Here is a 15,209-nt window from a genome sequence, read left to right on the forward strand (position 1 = left end):
GGATCTGGGACCTGGGCTCTCGGATCGGGGGCAACAGGTGGAGGGGCCGAGGGCCAGGACCTCCCCTCACAATTTAACCTTTGGAACCGGCACTGCCAGGTAAGGGGAGCCCTCAGTAAGGCGAGGTATCTCACCGTACGAGTAGAGAAACAGGTATAGAGAGTAGAGCTGGGGCCGACCCAGAGCCGGCCCTCAGCGAGTCGAAGTAGTGTTAGGTCTTCTTGAACCCCGCGGTGTACGGGTAAGACCTGGCCTTAGGCTAGCAAAGAAACTGCCGCTGAGAAGAGACGGAGTTTGCGAAGATGAAGAGTCTCTGGGGAACCAAGGCTCCTGGAAAGGTAGGGCTTCAGGGCAGTGCTCAAGAAAAAGGGCGGAGCTTCCGGGGAACGGAGGCAGGGAAGGGCCTGCGCGCCTGTGCGTGGTGGAGGGGAAAGGGGCGGGGTCACAGGGAGCTGACATTGCCATTAGCCAGGACCCGCTTAGATCCTGAGGCCGGGGCCCTCTAGGAATAGAAGTCGGGGGAGGGGAAAAGAAAGGGAGGGGCCTCCTTGAGGCAGGGAAGGGGTGGGGTTTAGGAAAGGGGCGGGGCCTGACCCGAAGCCTGGAAGGGGCGGGGCGGGGCTTGGGGCGGCCCTGCCACCGCCTCCTCTTCTCCCCACCGCGGTGGCGGTGGCAGTGGCGGCAGCAGCGGCGGCGGAGGAACCTGACACGCACCGGCCCCACTCCCGCCCCAGTCGAAGCCGAAGCCGAAGCTGCAGCCGGCGCCGGGCGGGGGCCATGGGCGCCCCGCGCGGCCCGGGTCATGAGGACGGAGGCGGAGGCAGCGGGGCCGCCGCTCGAGCCCGGTCAGTGCCTCCCCGAGGGCCCAGCCCTCACCCCGGGGAACGAGGGGGACTCCGCCCTAGCGCGGGCAGGGTCCGGCCTCGCGACCTTGGGCCGACCGCCGCCACGGGCCGGGCTGTAGGGCTTTGAGCGACACCTGGCCAGGTGTATACACTCCCGCCTTGGCCGCTTATCCCCAGCCCGGGTCACTTGGGATTTACTAATACTCTTAGGGCTGGGACCCCAGTCAGCTCTGAAAGCGGTCGTGGTGGGAGGGTCCTGGTTTCGAGGCAAGGGCGGCACCTTGCCCAGAAGCGAAAAGTCCTGCTGGAGCCGCCTTAGGAGATCCCATCCCCTCCCGGAACTCTGGGGTAACTGAGGCCTAGAAGGGCAGGGACCTGGCCCAGAGCACAGAGCAATGGGTGTGCCCCTTACCCTGGCCTCCCAGGGTCAGCGTTTTGTCTTGCAGTAGTTCTTGACCCTCTGGTTCCTTCTGCCCTCAGGTGGCCTGAGTTCCTGTGGGGCAGAAACCAAGACTGAAATTTAGTGCCTTGGGCTTCAGTTTGCTTTCCTGAGTGGGGGAGGGGAAAGGCAAAGATTCCTGTTCTCAGGGTTGATTAGAAAGAGAAAGTGCTAGTAAACTCTGAGGTGAGGTGCCAACTCAAGGGAGAGGTCAAGAGCATGTGTGACCCAACCCTAAGACATCAGGGAGCTTGGTGTCACAACCAGAGAGGGGTCTCTTTTGTGAATGCAGCAGAGCATAGGGTCTGATGCTGTCCTGATTTTTGCATCCCTACTCTTCCAGTTATCTAACTCTGTGATCTTGGATCAGACACTTGGTTTCCTGAGTCTCAGTGAAGTAATAGCTCACATTCATAGGGAGCTTTCTCCTAGCAGGCACTGTGCTAAGTTGTTTACATGCAGTGCCTTATTAATCATCATAAGGACCCTGTAAAGTAGGTTACCATTGTTACTTGCACTTTTGCACACAAGCAGATAGAGCTGAAAGGAGGTAAGTATTCAGGACCAATGATCTGCCTACCTTCTTTGGCAACAGCTGCCAACTGAAGCCAGGCCAGGGCCTAACAGGCAAACCCTATTTTCAGGTGAGACAAAGCCTTGGCTCCAAGCATCAACATCTGGCAGCAGTTCTGGACTTAGAAGGCCTTGCCTCTCCTTATCTCTCCCACAGCAGTAGCTCTGGATCCCTGTGGGCTAACTTGCCCATGCCAAGACTGGAGATGGCCATGTGGAAGTGTTTAGCCTTGTGAGGCCTCAGAATCAAGGGGTTCTAGGGACCAGGGCAAGAAGAGGAAGAGCACACAAGGGCCCTAGGGAGCAGCTGTCCTGTGCCACATTTATAGCTGAGAATAGGGGAAGGCACAGACAGAGTCAAAGCCTGGCCAAAGATGACCCAGCTAGCCAGTGCCAGAGCCTGGGCCACAGAGTGAGGAGGGAACCGTGAACAGAGGGCCGTAGTCTGGAAGCCAGGGTGGGGGTTAAAGAGGGGGTTGGGGCATTGCCATGACAAGTAGGCCTAGGCATCTCAAGAGATAAGGCCTTTTTGGAAAAACACCTTCCATTCATCAAGCATGTATGAGTGTCGAAGGGCTGGGAAGAGGCAAATGCAACCCTGTCCCTGCCTGCCACTGACGTATTCTCAGTCTGTCCAGTGGGGAAGGCAGGCACGATCACATCAAATACTCCATATTGAAGGGCTCAGAGAGGGAAAGAGACCAGAGCATTTGGATGTTCAGAGATGGGAGACAACATTCCAGGCAAGGGATTTGCAAGAGCAAAGGCTGGGGAGTAAACAGCCTATGTAGAGAGAAACAAAAAGGTGGGTTATTGCCACAGTGAAGGATTCTTGAAAAGCGACACATTCCACCATGAGAGAACAGCACCCTGCACTCTCTCCACTCAACCTGTTGCAGGGATTTTTTTTTTTTTTTTTTTTACATTTTATTTATTTTTGAGAGAGAGACAGAGCACAAGTGGGGGAGAGGCAGAGAGAGAGAGAGAGAGAGGGAGACACAGAATCCGAAGCAGGGGCAGAGAGAGAGAGAGAAAGAGAGCGGGAGACACAGAATCCGAAGCAGGCTCCAGGCTCCCGAGCTGTCAGCACAGAGCCTGACGTGGGGCTCGTACCCACAAACCATGAGATCATGACCAGAGCCAAAGTTGGACGCTCAACCGACTAAGCCACCCAGGCGTCCCCCATTGCAGGGAATTTTTAAGAATATGATCTGGAGAGCAAGACTTGAGATTTAGTGTTCTCAAATCGTAGCACACATTGATTGCTTAATAAGTTCATTTCTTCCAACAAATGTTTGTTGAGTTACTACTAAGCATCAGACACTAGGCATTAGGAATAACAGTCAACAAGATTAGCAAACTCTGTCATCAGGAAGCTTACAGTCTTGTGGGGAGATGGAGTAGCTCTATTTTATTTTTAGTTTTCTTATTAATTTTGCTAAGTACTATGAAGGAAACAAACAGGATGCTGGGAAGGGGGTCCTTCTCCCCTGAAGGCATGGTCAGAAAAATCCTCTCAGAGGAGGAGCGTTTGAGCTGGGACCTGAATGACAAAAAGGGGCAGCCTCGAGAACTGCAGAGGAAAGTCCCAGACAGAGACTGCTGCATTTGCAGAGGGGTGGAATGAAGCTTGATGAGTTCCCAGGGTCACTGGGTGGAACTGGGTTCATGAGGTGTCAGGGCCAAGGTGAGGCTGGTGGGGCCCAGATTGGGCTGGGCCCTGCGGGCCATGGAACGGGGTGACAACTTTATTCTAAGAGTAATGGGAGCCTGTGGTTGGGATCCCTCTGGCTACTGTGTACAGATGGGGGAGGAGCTGGAGGTAGAATTTGGAACAGAGGATAGGCAGAAGTCAGGCTGCACTGAGCCCTCAGAACTAAATCTATGGCAGTGGGAAGAGGCAAATGTGGGAGGCCTTGAATGATGGCCTGGGTTCCTTTTAGAGGCATCAGGGGTCAGGAGAAGGAGGGAAAAAAACCTCAGCCCAGTTGGGCTCAGTGTACAGGCCCACCCTGGATGGAGGGCAGCATTCACGTCAGCACCTGCAAAGAGCTTTACACATGCTCTTGCCCTGAGTGCTCATAGCACTCTGCAGACTGGCATCTGTGGCGGTCCATTTCATAGAGGAAGAAGTAGGCACAGAGAGGCCAAATGCCTCTCCTCAAGTGACTCAGCCAACAAGAGGCCTGTACTTGCCCACACCATCCTGCCATCCATACACCCTGCTGCTTGCCCTTGGAGGTGAGGAATGGGGGGAGAAAGGCCAAGTATAAGGCAGTGAAGGAGCAGTCACAGGTCCCTGCCTCCTGGGAATGTACAACAGCTCAGCAGGGCACAAACAAGTTCAATGCAAGGGTCCTGTGAGCCAAAGCGTGAACTCTGGCCTGACAGAGTGCAGATGAGGGAAAAGGCATAGCCAGCTTAGGATCAGAGAAGGCACCTGGCATCTGCGCCAGACCTTGCAGGCTGGGGAGAGTTTAGACATAGGAGCATAGGAGCTTGGGACTCACTCCAGGCAAGACACTGCCCAGACAAGGCCAGCAGGTTGAAAAGCCAGGAGAGACATCAGGGCCCTTCTGGTTGCTACATGCAGCGGGAGCCAGGGCTGGCATAGCAAGCCAGCTTCTGGCACAGCTCTGCACAGACAGGTCATGGGTTCAGAAGAGACCCCAGAGACTCCCAAGATGAGGAAACAATGTGGGCTGGGTTTTCACATGCTGAGTGGGTGTCATGAATGAGCAGTGAGTGGTGATAGCTGAAGTGAAGTCCCTCCCATTTCTCTAGACTATGAACTTTGTCCAGATTGTGGGATCCCAGAGTAGGAGGTTCCAATAGGCCACATGCCAGCTGGCCCCTGCCTTAGCACTTCAGTGCATGTTGTTCCCCCCTGTCTTCCTTTTCCTCACTGTCACTCTCTAAGACATACCCCCACCATTTCCCCAGACTAGCCCTCTGATTTTCTCTTACACTTGCTTGTTGTTGCTGACCACCAGGACAGGGATCTGTTTATGTCACTTACACCACATCTCCAGTTCACATGCCAGGTGCTAGGCTCTTGGGAAATATTTGTTGATTGAATGACAGAATCAGACCAAAGTCCCCCACTTTAGAGATAGCCAAACTCAGTCCAGCAAGAGGAAGTCAGTTGCTCAGCCCACAGCCAGCCTGTGACAGAGCTGGGGCTAAAATGCTTAGGTTGGGTTCTTTCTGCTGCTCCACACTGTATGGCAAGAATAGACTGAGAGGTCACCTAGGGTAGCGTTGCACATACACAGATTACATGACACTATCCCTTCCTTCTAACCATGGACTTCACACTTTGGTGGCCTTGCAGGGCTTTGGAGTTAGGTAGACCACGAGGGGCCTCATGAATTCAGACTTGAATATCTGCTGAGCATCTCCCATGTGCCTGCCCTGTCCCAGCCTCCTCAGAGGTCCCACCAAAAAGAGTGCTCTAAAAGAGAGGCCTGTGGGTCTGTGAGTGCATGTAGTGGGGGGCTATGCATGATGGAGGCAACATCGTGGAGAAGTGATACCCAAAGGCAGGAGTTAGGTCAGGCACCTGGGAGGCCAGGAGAGCTCAGGCAGGGGGAAGAGGTATGCAAAGGCCCTGGAGCATGAGGGATCACAGCAGGTGAATGTTCTGCCTAGAGGTAGGCCTAATGAGGATGAGGGAGGCAAGAAGGCAGAGGGTGCTGGGGCAGCAGCCATGAAGGCATTGTCCTAAGAGATGCAGGAACCAACCCATTGCAGGGTTTTGTGCAGGGCTGGCCTACTCTGACTGGTTGTTTTGGGGAGATTACTGCTGTTGTAAGGAGAATGGATTGAGGCACCTGAAAGGCTGTTTACCAGCTTCTGAACAGCCCCTACCGGATCTGGGCAGGAGCCAATGATGGTGGCTCCAATGGGGGTAGCAGTGACAGGCACAATGCCAAAGGTCTGTGACTTCCTTGTGTTTCCACACAGGAGACTTTGTGCAGCTGCCCGTGCCCATCATCCAGCAGCTCTACCACTGGGACTGCGGCCTGGCCTGCTCCAAAATGGTGCTGCGGTGAGTGCTCAGGCCTAGGCTCTCCCCATCCACACCATCTGCTCTGGCTGGAAGGAGAAACAGGGCAAGACCTGGGTGGGATTCATCATCCATATGGCTCTTCATGGTTAGGGTTTACAGGAGGCCCAGCTTCCATCCAGGCTTGGTTCCATCTGCAAAAGCAAGCAAAGGGTGGACTAGGCTCAGGGGATAGCCAAGGAAGACCCAGGTGCCCAGTCCTGGCCCACAGAGTGACCCCATGACAGGGACATGGGACCTTCCAACCTCAGGCTCCCTAGTGACACAGTCACTAGGGAGCCGACTGTTGAACTAAGGCTATGTGAATGAATATCACAGGAACCTTAGGCATCAGAGCATAGAGGGACCATAGTGATCTCCTTGTAGGAGATTTTTCAGGCAGCTGCCAGGAACCTCAGAGTAACCTCTCCCATACCTGTTTTATATCTTGGAATTCCAGGAAAGACAGTGTTCAACAAAAGGGTTCTGTGTCTGAAACTTAGAAAACCACTGATGTGGTCCAAGCATCTCATCCTAGAGATGAGGCCAGAGTGGTTGGCAACTTATCCAAAGTCACACAACCTGCAAGAGACTCAAGAAGCAGAATCCTCGACTCTGGGGCCAACACAGTGCCCCAGGCAGCCTCACGCTGTGCCCAAGACGTAGACAAGATGTAGGATCATGACAAAGGATGGAGCCTTCTGATAGTGGCTGGTGGGCCCTTGGGAGGAGGATGACCCCAGCCAGCTTGGCAAGCCAACCTCAGCAGCCTGTCTGCCCACAGGTACCTGGGCCAGCTGGACGACAATGAGTTTGAGAGTGCCCTGCAGGAGCTGCGACTAACCAGGAGCATCTGGACCATTGACCTGGCTTACCTAATGCGCCACTTTGGCGTGAGGCACCGTTTCTGCACACAGACCCTGGGCGTTGACAAGGGCTACAAGAACCAGGTGAGCACTCAACCGCCAGGCCATCACCCAGGCCCAGTAATTGAAAAAGGGTATGGTCAAGGCCTTGACACCCGAGTGGGCACACAGGTGCACAGAGACCGGGGAACAGCAGCAAATGTCCAGTGGGTAGGACATTCGAAGCAGTCAGACCGGGTGACCTTGAGGTCCAGCCTGCCCAAAGCATCTAAGCAGTGAGAGCTGCCTACCTTCAAGAGCACTTGATGATGTGCAGGGGAGCATCTCAGGCCGCCTTCTGCGTCCCTCCTTCCTGTTGTCCAGGGCCTTTGAGCATGTCATTCTGACCTCACCCTGCTGCCACTTGCCCATTTTCTTCCTTGTCACAGGGACAGCTGGCTCCAATCTGGGTAATTGCTATTCAGGAAGAAAAACTAAAATGCCACCTTTCCTATTTTTTTCTTTTTGAAATAGAATGTCAACATAGCCTCGACATTATACCAGTGCACCCCCACCCCCCAACCCATGTAGTTAGAGCCAGTCTTCCCTGCTGCAGAGGCACATGTCGGCCCAGGCTCCAAAACTTGGCAGAACAGAGTCTCTCCTAGCCTCGCTGGCAAGAGGGTTGTCACATGGTGGCCAGTGCCAGTCAACCTAACTCTCCTTTGAACCTTCCAGGCCGGGGGAAGAACGCTAATGGATCTGGCTTGATCACTGTGGCTGCAAGGCAGAGAAAAGAACCCAAGAACAGGGTCTCTCCTGCCTCTGCCCTGAGGGCTTTAGCCCCCTTAAGTCCCCTATGCCAAATAAAGTATGTCCCATGAATCTCATCTTGCTAAGCCAAGCAGTGGAGGAGCATCTGAGTGGGCTCAGCCACCCCTTTTGCTCATTTACCACAGACTCCCACTGATGTCCTTGGGGTTCACAAGCCCAGGGATGACTAGCCTTGCTGGGGGAGCTAGGCTGCCTGAGCTCAACTGCTTACCTGTCTCCTGAGCGTCCTCCTCATGCCTCTGTGTGGTCCTGTGCATTCTGGCTAGCCATCCTGCTGGCTTGAGACAGACGCAGCTTTCTGCCCGGGTGTGCTGCATCTCCCCTAGCACACCCCTAGCAGGCCGGGCTCATCCCCTCTTTCACCATCTTTAACTCCATAACATGCTCTTTACTTCATCCAAATGGGGTGAGGACAGCCAGGACAGGCATCCCCTCCAGCCTGCTCTTCCCTCTTCAGTCCTTCTACAGAAAGCACTTTGACACAGAGGAGACCCGGGTGAACCAGCTGTTTGCACAAGCCAAGGCCTGCAAGGTGCTGGTGGAAAAATGGTGAGCCTCCCCTCACTCTTCCTTGTGCACCTACTCACCCACATATTTACTATGGGGGAGGCCTTGGGATGATGTACAGGAAAGGCTAGGGACTTGGCAGTCAGGCAGAACTGGGCTTTCCTACCCAGAATCTCGGCCAATTCTGAGGCTAAGGGCACACCGACTTGGGCTCCTAGGCCTTACTGTTTCCATCCATAAAATGGGGACATGTGGATACACAAAACTCTGGCCTCAGGTGGATCATGAGCAGGGGCTGGAGGAGCAAGTGAGCAAGACAGACTCCAGCCTGCCCTCAGTCTGCTCACAGATGGTAGCATGAGACAGAACACAGGAAGCCTTAATGAAGGGGTGACAGCCTAAGGAATGTGCTGGCACGGTGATGGAGAGTAACGGGACAGCCCAGTGTGTAGGGTCTCTAGGGAGGCCTGGCTCTCAGATCTCCACAGACTGCTATGACCTTATGTGGGTCTCCCCCTTCTCAGCTATACGTGAGGAACACGATTCGGGCAGATCCTGGAAGTAACTTCCTCAGAATCTAATGACTTTCTTCTCCAGGCTCAGGCATGTTAGCTTTGATCCTGGTTGGGCTCCCCTAGACCACTCTTCTCAGGTCTCCCTGTTCTTTACAGACCTATGTTTTCATTGTCAACATAATGTTACTGCATGATAGGTAATTGGGAAAATGGGAAAAGTCTCCACACGTCCTTCAGCCATGTGAGCACACGTTGGAAGGAAAAGAACAAATGTTTATTTAGTGGCACCTGACATGTGCTATCTTGTTGAGTGGGAAGCTGGTGCTGTCCCCATTCCTCAGGTGAGGAAACTGAGGATGGGAAAAATAGTGTGAGCTGCCCATGGTCACCTTCGGCAACTCGGCCATGCTGTGATCCAAACCTGGCTCTTCCACACCCAATTATTCCGTGAAGCACGATGCATTTGTTCCAGCGCAGCCCCCGCTTTTTCTCTGTAGTTGAAATCCCGTTCTTGTACGTACCATCGGGAACTCAGCCAGCTATTTCATTTCAAAGACCAAATGGAAAAATGGCGTCTTTCTCCAGGCTGAGGCAACCAAACCAAAGCGCCTTGTGACTTAGCCATGGGCTGGAGTTGGGTCAGGCCACGTAGTGCTAACGTTGCCACTCCTGAGGAGACTGCTGAGGAAGGAGGCCCCCATAGCCTAGAGAACCACCACTTCACAGCCCCTCTCCCCTTCTGGATTTGCTGCCTTTTGTGGGGCATTGAATGGGGCAGTGCCTGATAGTCTGCCTCAGGGAGCAGCTGGCTCAGCTGAACTGGGGGGTCCCCTGGAAACGCTGCTGACCAGCCCTTCGTGGGCAGCCCCGTCTGCCACAAGGAACCTTAGAGAAAAGAAAAAACAAAAAGAAAAATAGTCCTTTCAGAGAAGCATGTGGCTTTATTTTATTTAAGTTTTTTTTTTTTTTTTAAGTTCTTATTTATTTATTTTGAGATAGAGAACACGAGTGGGGAAGGGGCAGAGAAAGAGGGAGAGAATCCCAAGCTGGCTCCGCAATGTCAGCATAGCGTCGTGACTCAAACCCACGAACCGTGAGATCATGACCTAAACCAAAACCAAGAGTCAGACACTTAACCTACTGAGCCACCCAGGCGCCCCGAGAAGCATGTGGTTTTAAAACTGATGAAGCCATGCTTGGCTCAGATTTTGGGAATTAAGTTGAACTGATAGCTTCCAATGTAAACTGCATGTGATTTAGGGTAAATGATCAAGGAGGGTGCTCAGCAAAAAAAACTTCACTAGCCAGGGTGGGAGGTGGGGTCCCATGTATTGATCCAGTGGCCCTTGACAGGGTCTCATCTGGAGCTGACTTCCTGCCACCCCTAGAAGGATGTGACAGGGCCAGCTGGTCCTTGGGCACATCCAGAGCTCTCCCACCCCCTGCACTGGTCCCATGCTGAATCCTGGGCTGAGCTTGGGCCATAGTGACAAGGCAGGATGTTCCTATCTGCAAAGAGCTCAGGAGGGAGGGAAGTCAGCCATGTCCCCAAGCTTTGTGATCCAGGCAGGGGTCCACTTGAGAGATGGGGAATGGGACCCAACGGTGCCAGCTGACTCTCCTCCCGCCCACAGCACAGTGAGCGTGCAGGATATCCAGGAGCACCTGGCACAGGGCCACGTGGCCATTGTGCTGGTCAACTCTGGGGTGTTGCACTGTGACCTCTGCTCCAGTCCTGTCAAGTACTGCTGCTTCGCTCCCAGCGGTCACCGCTGCTTCTGCCGGACCCCTGACTACCAGGGCCACTTCATTGTTCTGCGTGGCTACAACCGGGCCACTGGCTGCATCTTCTACAACAACCCAGCCTATGCTGACCGTGAGTGCTGGGCGGGCTGGGGAGAGTGGGTGGGGCAGGCTGCATTCATAGTCCAGTCCCCATGATTCCTTCTCATTCAAGACCTCCCTCACTGCCTTCTCCCCAAACTTTTGCTCCTCCTGAGCTCCTGTCATCTGCACTGCTTCTTTGGCCTACACAGAGCAGCCACAAACCCGAGGTCCTGCCAGCCTCCACACCCTGGTCATTGCTACACCAGGCCAGGCCATCTCCCTCCCACACCGCTGCCCAGGGCCCTGCCTCACCCTTACTCTGCTGTCCCCCACCCTGGTCCCTGCCATCTCCCTCATTCCAGCCCTCCCAGGACAGCTAGCAAGCATACTTGTCAGAGAGGAAGGTCTGCCCAGTTCCAGCTCTTGCTCCAGATCCAACAAGGGCTCCCCACTGCCCTGGGGACTGGGAAGGACTGTCCTCACTCTAGCACACTTACCCCATGTGTCCTCAAACATGTTTCTTCCCCTCTCTGGGCCTCACCTTCTCCATCTTCGAAACTGGGGAAGGGTCAGAGAATGAGCTCATGAAGCCTGAAATAGGCAAGGAAGGCTTCCTGGGGACGGAAGACGAGTGGCAAAGGGTGGCCAGACGAGTGAGCCATGGTGAGATGTCCTCCAGCTCCCCTGGGCGCCAGTGAGGCAGGTACACCCCCCTCTACCTGCTGACCCCACTCTGCCCTTCCTGCCCTCAGCAGGAATGTGCAGCACCAGCATCAGTAACTTCGAGGAGGCCAGAACCAGTTATGGCACAGATGAGGACATCCTCTTTGTCTACTTGGACAGCTGACGGCGGGAGCCTGGTGTGCCCAGGCCCTCACACCCCACCCTGCCACACCCCAGTCAGGCCCACTCAGGAGGCCTTGGCGCAGGCCCCGAGCTGCTAGGGCTTGGATGCAGAACTGCATCCAGCCTTGGCCCATGTGACAAAGCCCCAGGGAATTCTTGGAGCCCAAGGCGTGCCTGCTTTGTCCACCAGCGTTGCGCGTGTCATCATGCCACTTACCCTGCACACCTGCTGGTTGCTGGAGGCCTCCGCAGAGCATCTGAGTAGAGCCTCCCCCGGGACCCCAGGCCCAACTCCAACCACGCCCAGGGGACTTCCAGCCCCGTGGGCGCCTTTGTTGCCTGCAAACCAGACCCAGGTGGAGAAGGCTGAGCTCGTCTCCCCACAGACCTGGGGGCTGAGCCCTGGAGATGCCACTTGTCAGGATGGCACCTGTGTGTTTGGAGACCGTGTAGCCAACCCCAGCTCCCAGGGCTGCAGACTGCTCCAGGCCTTGCTGGGAACTGCCCTCCCCCCTGTCCCCCCAGAAGTGCTATAGACCTCCCTGTGCCCTTTGGTGAATGCCGCCACTCTCTCACGTCTCCCCGTGGACCCAAGTTCCTGTGGCTGGTTGTCAGACCTCTGGGCCCTGAGGAGGGCTGGGCCTCAGGCCAAAAGGACCCTGAACCCCACCCCTCACCCTGCACCCTCCAGGTACTATAGCATTGTAGGGTGGAGGGCCCTGAGGGGAGTAGACAGGGCCCTGGCTCTTGCTGGCTGAATGTACTCTGAGAATGCCTGACCCTGAGGGCCAAGAACAGCCACTTGAGTCCCAAAGATCCCCCCCGCCCCCGCAACCCATGAGGCCTCCTGACACTAGCCTAAGCCCTGACAGTGGGGCCCATTCTCTGGGTATGGAGAGCCCCAAGCCTCACAGTGCTGGAGGTGCTGGGGTGCTAGGGCCTGCACTGCTGAGGGAGTGGGGGGCGGATAGCCTGTGGCCTCCCACCCACCCCAGTGTTCATGCCAGGACATTTTGCACAGAAAGTTGGGTCTCTTTTTTTCTTGACAGAGAAAGGTGGTACCTGCCCAGGATCACATAGCACTGCACGTAGCATGGACTATTTGTTTTGTTTTGTTTTGTTTTTGAGATTTAAGCTTTCACTTGTGGGGAGTGAGAGTCACCCTCAAGTAAGACAATAATAGTGAGATTCAGGTACTTCAGAACCACTGACACCTCTCTTCATAGGGCAGATAAGCCAGCCCAAGTTCTCTTTCAAAGAGAAAGGGACTCACAGCTGGTGGGCTGAGTGCCAGGACCCCTCACTTTATAGACAAAATCTGGCCATCAGTCTGGGGACAGTATGTCCAGGACAGTGGTGGGCCTGGGTCTTGAATGCAGATCTGCACCTAAAAACTAAGGGAAATGGATCATTCCCAAAGGGGCTGAGGACACCCACCCCTCATGAGCGGTCATTGGCAAGGGAGCAAGGCTACCCCAAGAGCCACATGGCAGCTGCCATCCCTCTGGACCGCAAACCATGCTCAGCGTCTGCTCCCACCAGCCGGCTGGCATCTCCCCACCATGGCTGCTCTGAGGGGCAGAGGTGGGCTCTGTTTATGAGGGCTGTCAGACCACCCAGCCAAATCGCTCCTCGGCACCAGATGCAGCCTTTGGCCGAGACGGAGGCGCTATTAGCTGGTTAGCTAACAGGTCAGCCACCCTGGTTTCAGAGACTAGCATTGCCTTCAGACTGGTCTCGTCTCTTTTGCCTTAATGCTGGGTGGCCCAAGATCCCAGGGAACTCTGGTTTCACGCCCAGGAGTACCATGTGTGGCAGCTGAGGTTTGGGCGTCCTCAGGAAGGGTCTGGCTAAAATTGTGGTAAGAATAGATGCATCAAGGAAGGCAATGAGGAAGCGAAGCTGTGGATGACTGGTGGGGCTGTCATGGAGAGCGGCCTCCACGGAGAGTGGTCCCAGTACCTCAGTCCATCGTGTGACATTTAGAAACAGTCCCTGGGCAGGCCACAAGTTAGAGGTCACCTGGTCACCTGCCAGAGGTCATCTGGCAGATTAACAAGAAAGCTACCTGTGCCTGAGACGGTGCCATCTGCCCGGGGAGGGTCATGGGGGTAGGATGCAAACCACGCTACGTTGTGTTCTTGCACATGTCATGAAAACAAGGCTGGAGAGAGCCCAGACTTCAGGAACTTCTGCCCATAGCATGTGGCACCCATGACCCCTGTCCCCTTGCTAGGGGCCCAGCGAAGCCACACTGGACGGTTGGTTTTGTTCACTCCAGCCACACAGGGACAAAAGGGATCTTTTGCATTGCAGAGATTTTCTACATATATATATTTTGTTTGTAATGAGCCATTCTCAATAAACATTATTCTCACTGCAAAATGATGGCAACTTATGGCCCACCTTTGTGAATTCTTGTTTCCCTCCTAAATTCTCAGCATGAGCACATGTGAATCCAGGTCCTTGGCCTGCCATACCAGGTTGTAGCTCAGACTAGAATCCTGTTTAACTGCTTTTCGGTTCTGCCTCCCTCCTGATGCTCATATAAGGATTAGGTAGGCAATGCTAGAAACAGAAGGGCAGAAGGGCGTCAGAGCTGAGCTTGACTGTGGTTCTTGAAGAGGGCGTGGAGGGCACACAGCTTTGGGCAGGAGGAGGGTCTGGGGGGTGGTGGAATCAAATGAGGGAGACAGTGGGGCCCATAGGAGGCAATAGATGGGGGGAGTCCTGTGGGCAGGACTCCAGCGTTCCCTGTACCATCCACCCCCAGTCAGCAGCTCCCCTTACTTGGTAGCTATTGGGGTCTTCTAGTGTTACATTTGATAAGGATTCTGTTTCTGAAAAAAAGGACATGTGTGTAAATCCTGCAGTATCTGGCAGCCTCGGACCTGCCCCAGGTCCCACAGAGAGCTGAAAGAGCCAGAGCAGGCCTCTTGGGTAGGGTCCCAGTCTCCAGCTGGGACCTCATCCTGACTGACTGCTGCTCTGCCCCTCCCCAAGCCCCACCTTGAGGGGATGTATTAGGAGTTCTGACTGAGGTCTTGGACCCTTCTCCAAACTGGAGAGCAGCCCTGTAGACATACTTTCAATCAGGGAGTTGACCAGCCGAGGACGGGGTGCCCTGCTAGAGTATGCCTGGCGGCACAGCACGTATTCTGCATGTGTAACCGACAACACTGGCCCCTTTCTGTGCTTCAGCAGGAGCCTTCTGCCCATCCTAGGGGAAGGGGCCCCATCCTGAATGCACATACCATGGTTGGGACAGGCATGGGAAAGACTGGCTTGGGGCCTCTGAGTGACCATTGAATACAATTGTGGGAGAAAAATGACGATGAAGGAGGTGTTGAACCAGGACAAATGTGGATAAGGTAACAAGAACTGGGTACAGCTGGCTGCTCAGAGCATGCAGATGAGGATAAGAGGGGGACAGGCTGAGGATTCCTGGGAGGGGCCCCACCGGAGCCAAGGGGCCCGGACAGAACAGAGAGCTGGGTGCAGCCGAACTGGTGCCTTTGGCCTGGGGCCTTTTAAGCTGTTGGCCAGGGCTGCAGTCACCTCAAGGTTTGACATCCTGGGGCATCTGCTTCCAGGCTCACAAATAGGGCTGTTGACCACAGACTGCCTGGGTGTCCTCATCATATGGCAAGTGGTAATGACATAAAGTTGGGGGAGGGGGTGGAGAGAGAGAGAGAGAGAATGAGCACCCAGTATGGAAGCCACAGCCTTTTTTTAAAAAAAATTTTTTAACTTTTATTCATTTTTGAGAGAGAGAGAGAGAAAACGTGAGTGGGGGAGGGGCTGAGAGAGAGGGAGACACAGAATCTGAAGCAGGCTCCAGGCTCTGAGCTGTCAGCACAGAGCCCAATACAGGGCTCAAACCCACAGACCGTGAGATTATGACCTGAGCCGAAACTGGATGCTTAACCA

The 15,209-nt window shown here is 54.6% G+C and overlaps 1 protein-coding gene across 3 annotated transcripts; it reads left to right on the forward strand.

Annotated features, from left to right (window-relative positions):
• The first annotated feature begins 606 nt into the window (after nt 1-606).
• GUCD1 (guanylyl cyclase domain containing 1) lies at nt 607-13,667 on the forward strand. Of its 3 annotated transcripts, XM_060612575.3 has the most exons (7): nt 607-845; nt 5,824-5,908; nt 6,690-6,855; nt 8,042-8,133; nt 10,241-10,482; nt 11,001-11,096; nt 11,186-13,667. In XM_060612575.3, the coding sequence occupies exons 1-7, from the start codon at nt 803-805 to the stop codon at nt 11,278-11,280; spliced, it is 819 nt and encodes a 272-aa protein (XP_060468558.1). In that variant the 5' UTR covers nt 607-802; the 3' UTR covers nt 11,281-13,667. The 3 variants fall into 3 exon arrangements, with proteins under 3 accessions (XP_060468558.1, XP_060468555.1, XP_060468556.1); XM_060612572.3 differs by lacking the exon at nt 11,001-11,096 and having other exon boundaries at nt 609-845; XM_060612573.3 differs by lacking the exon at nt 11,001-11,096 and having other exon boundaries at nt 611-845; nt 11,189-13,667.
• Nucleotides 13,668-15,209: the final 1,542 nt, after the last annotated feature.

Source organism: Panthera onca, chromosome D3 (assembly GCF_046562875.1).
Source record: "Panthera onca isolate mPanOnc1 chromosome D3, mPanOnc1 haplotype 2, whole genome shotgun sequence".
Classification (NCBI taxonomy): Eukaryota; Metazoa; Chordata; class Mammalia; order Carnivora; family Felidae; genus Panthera; species Panthera onca.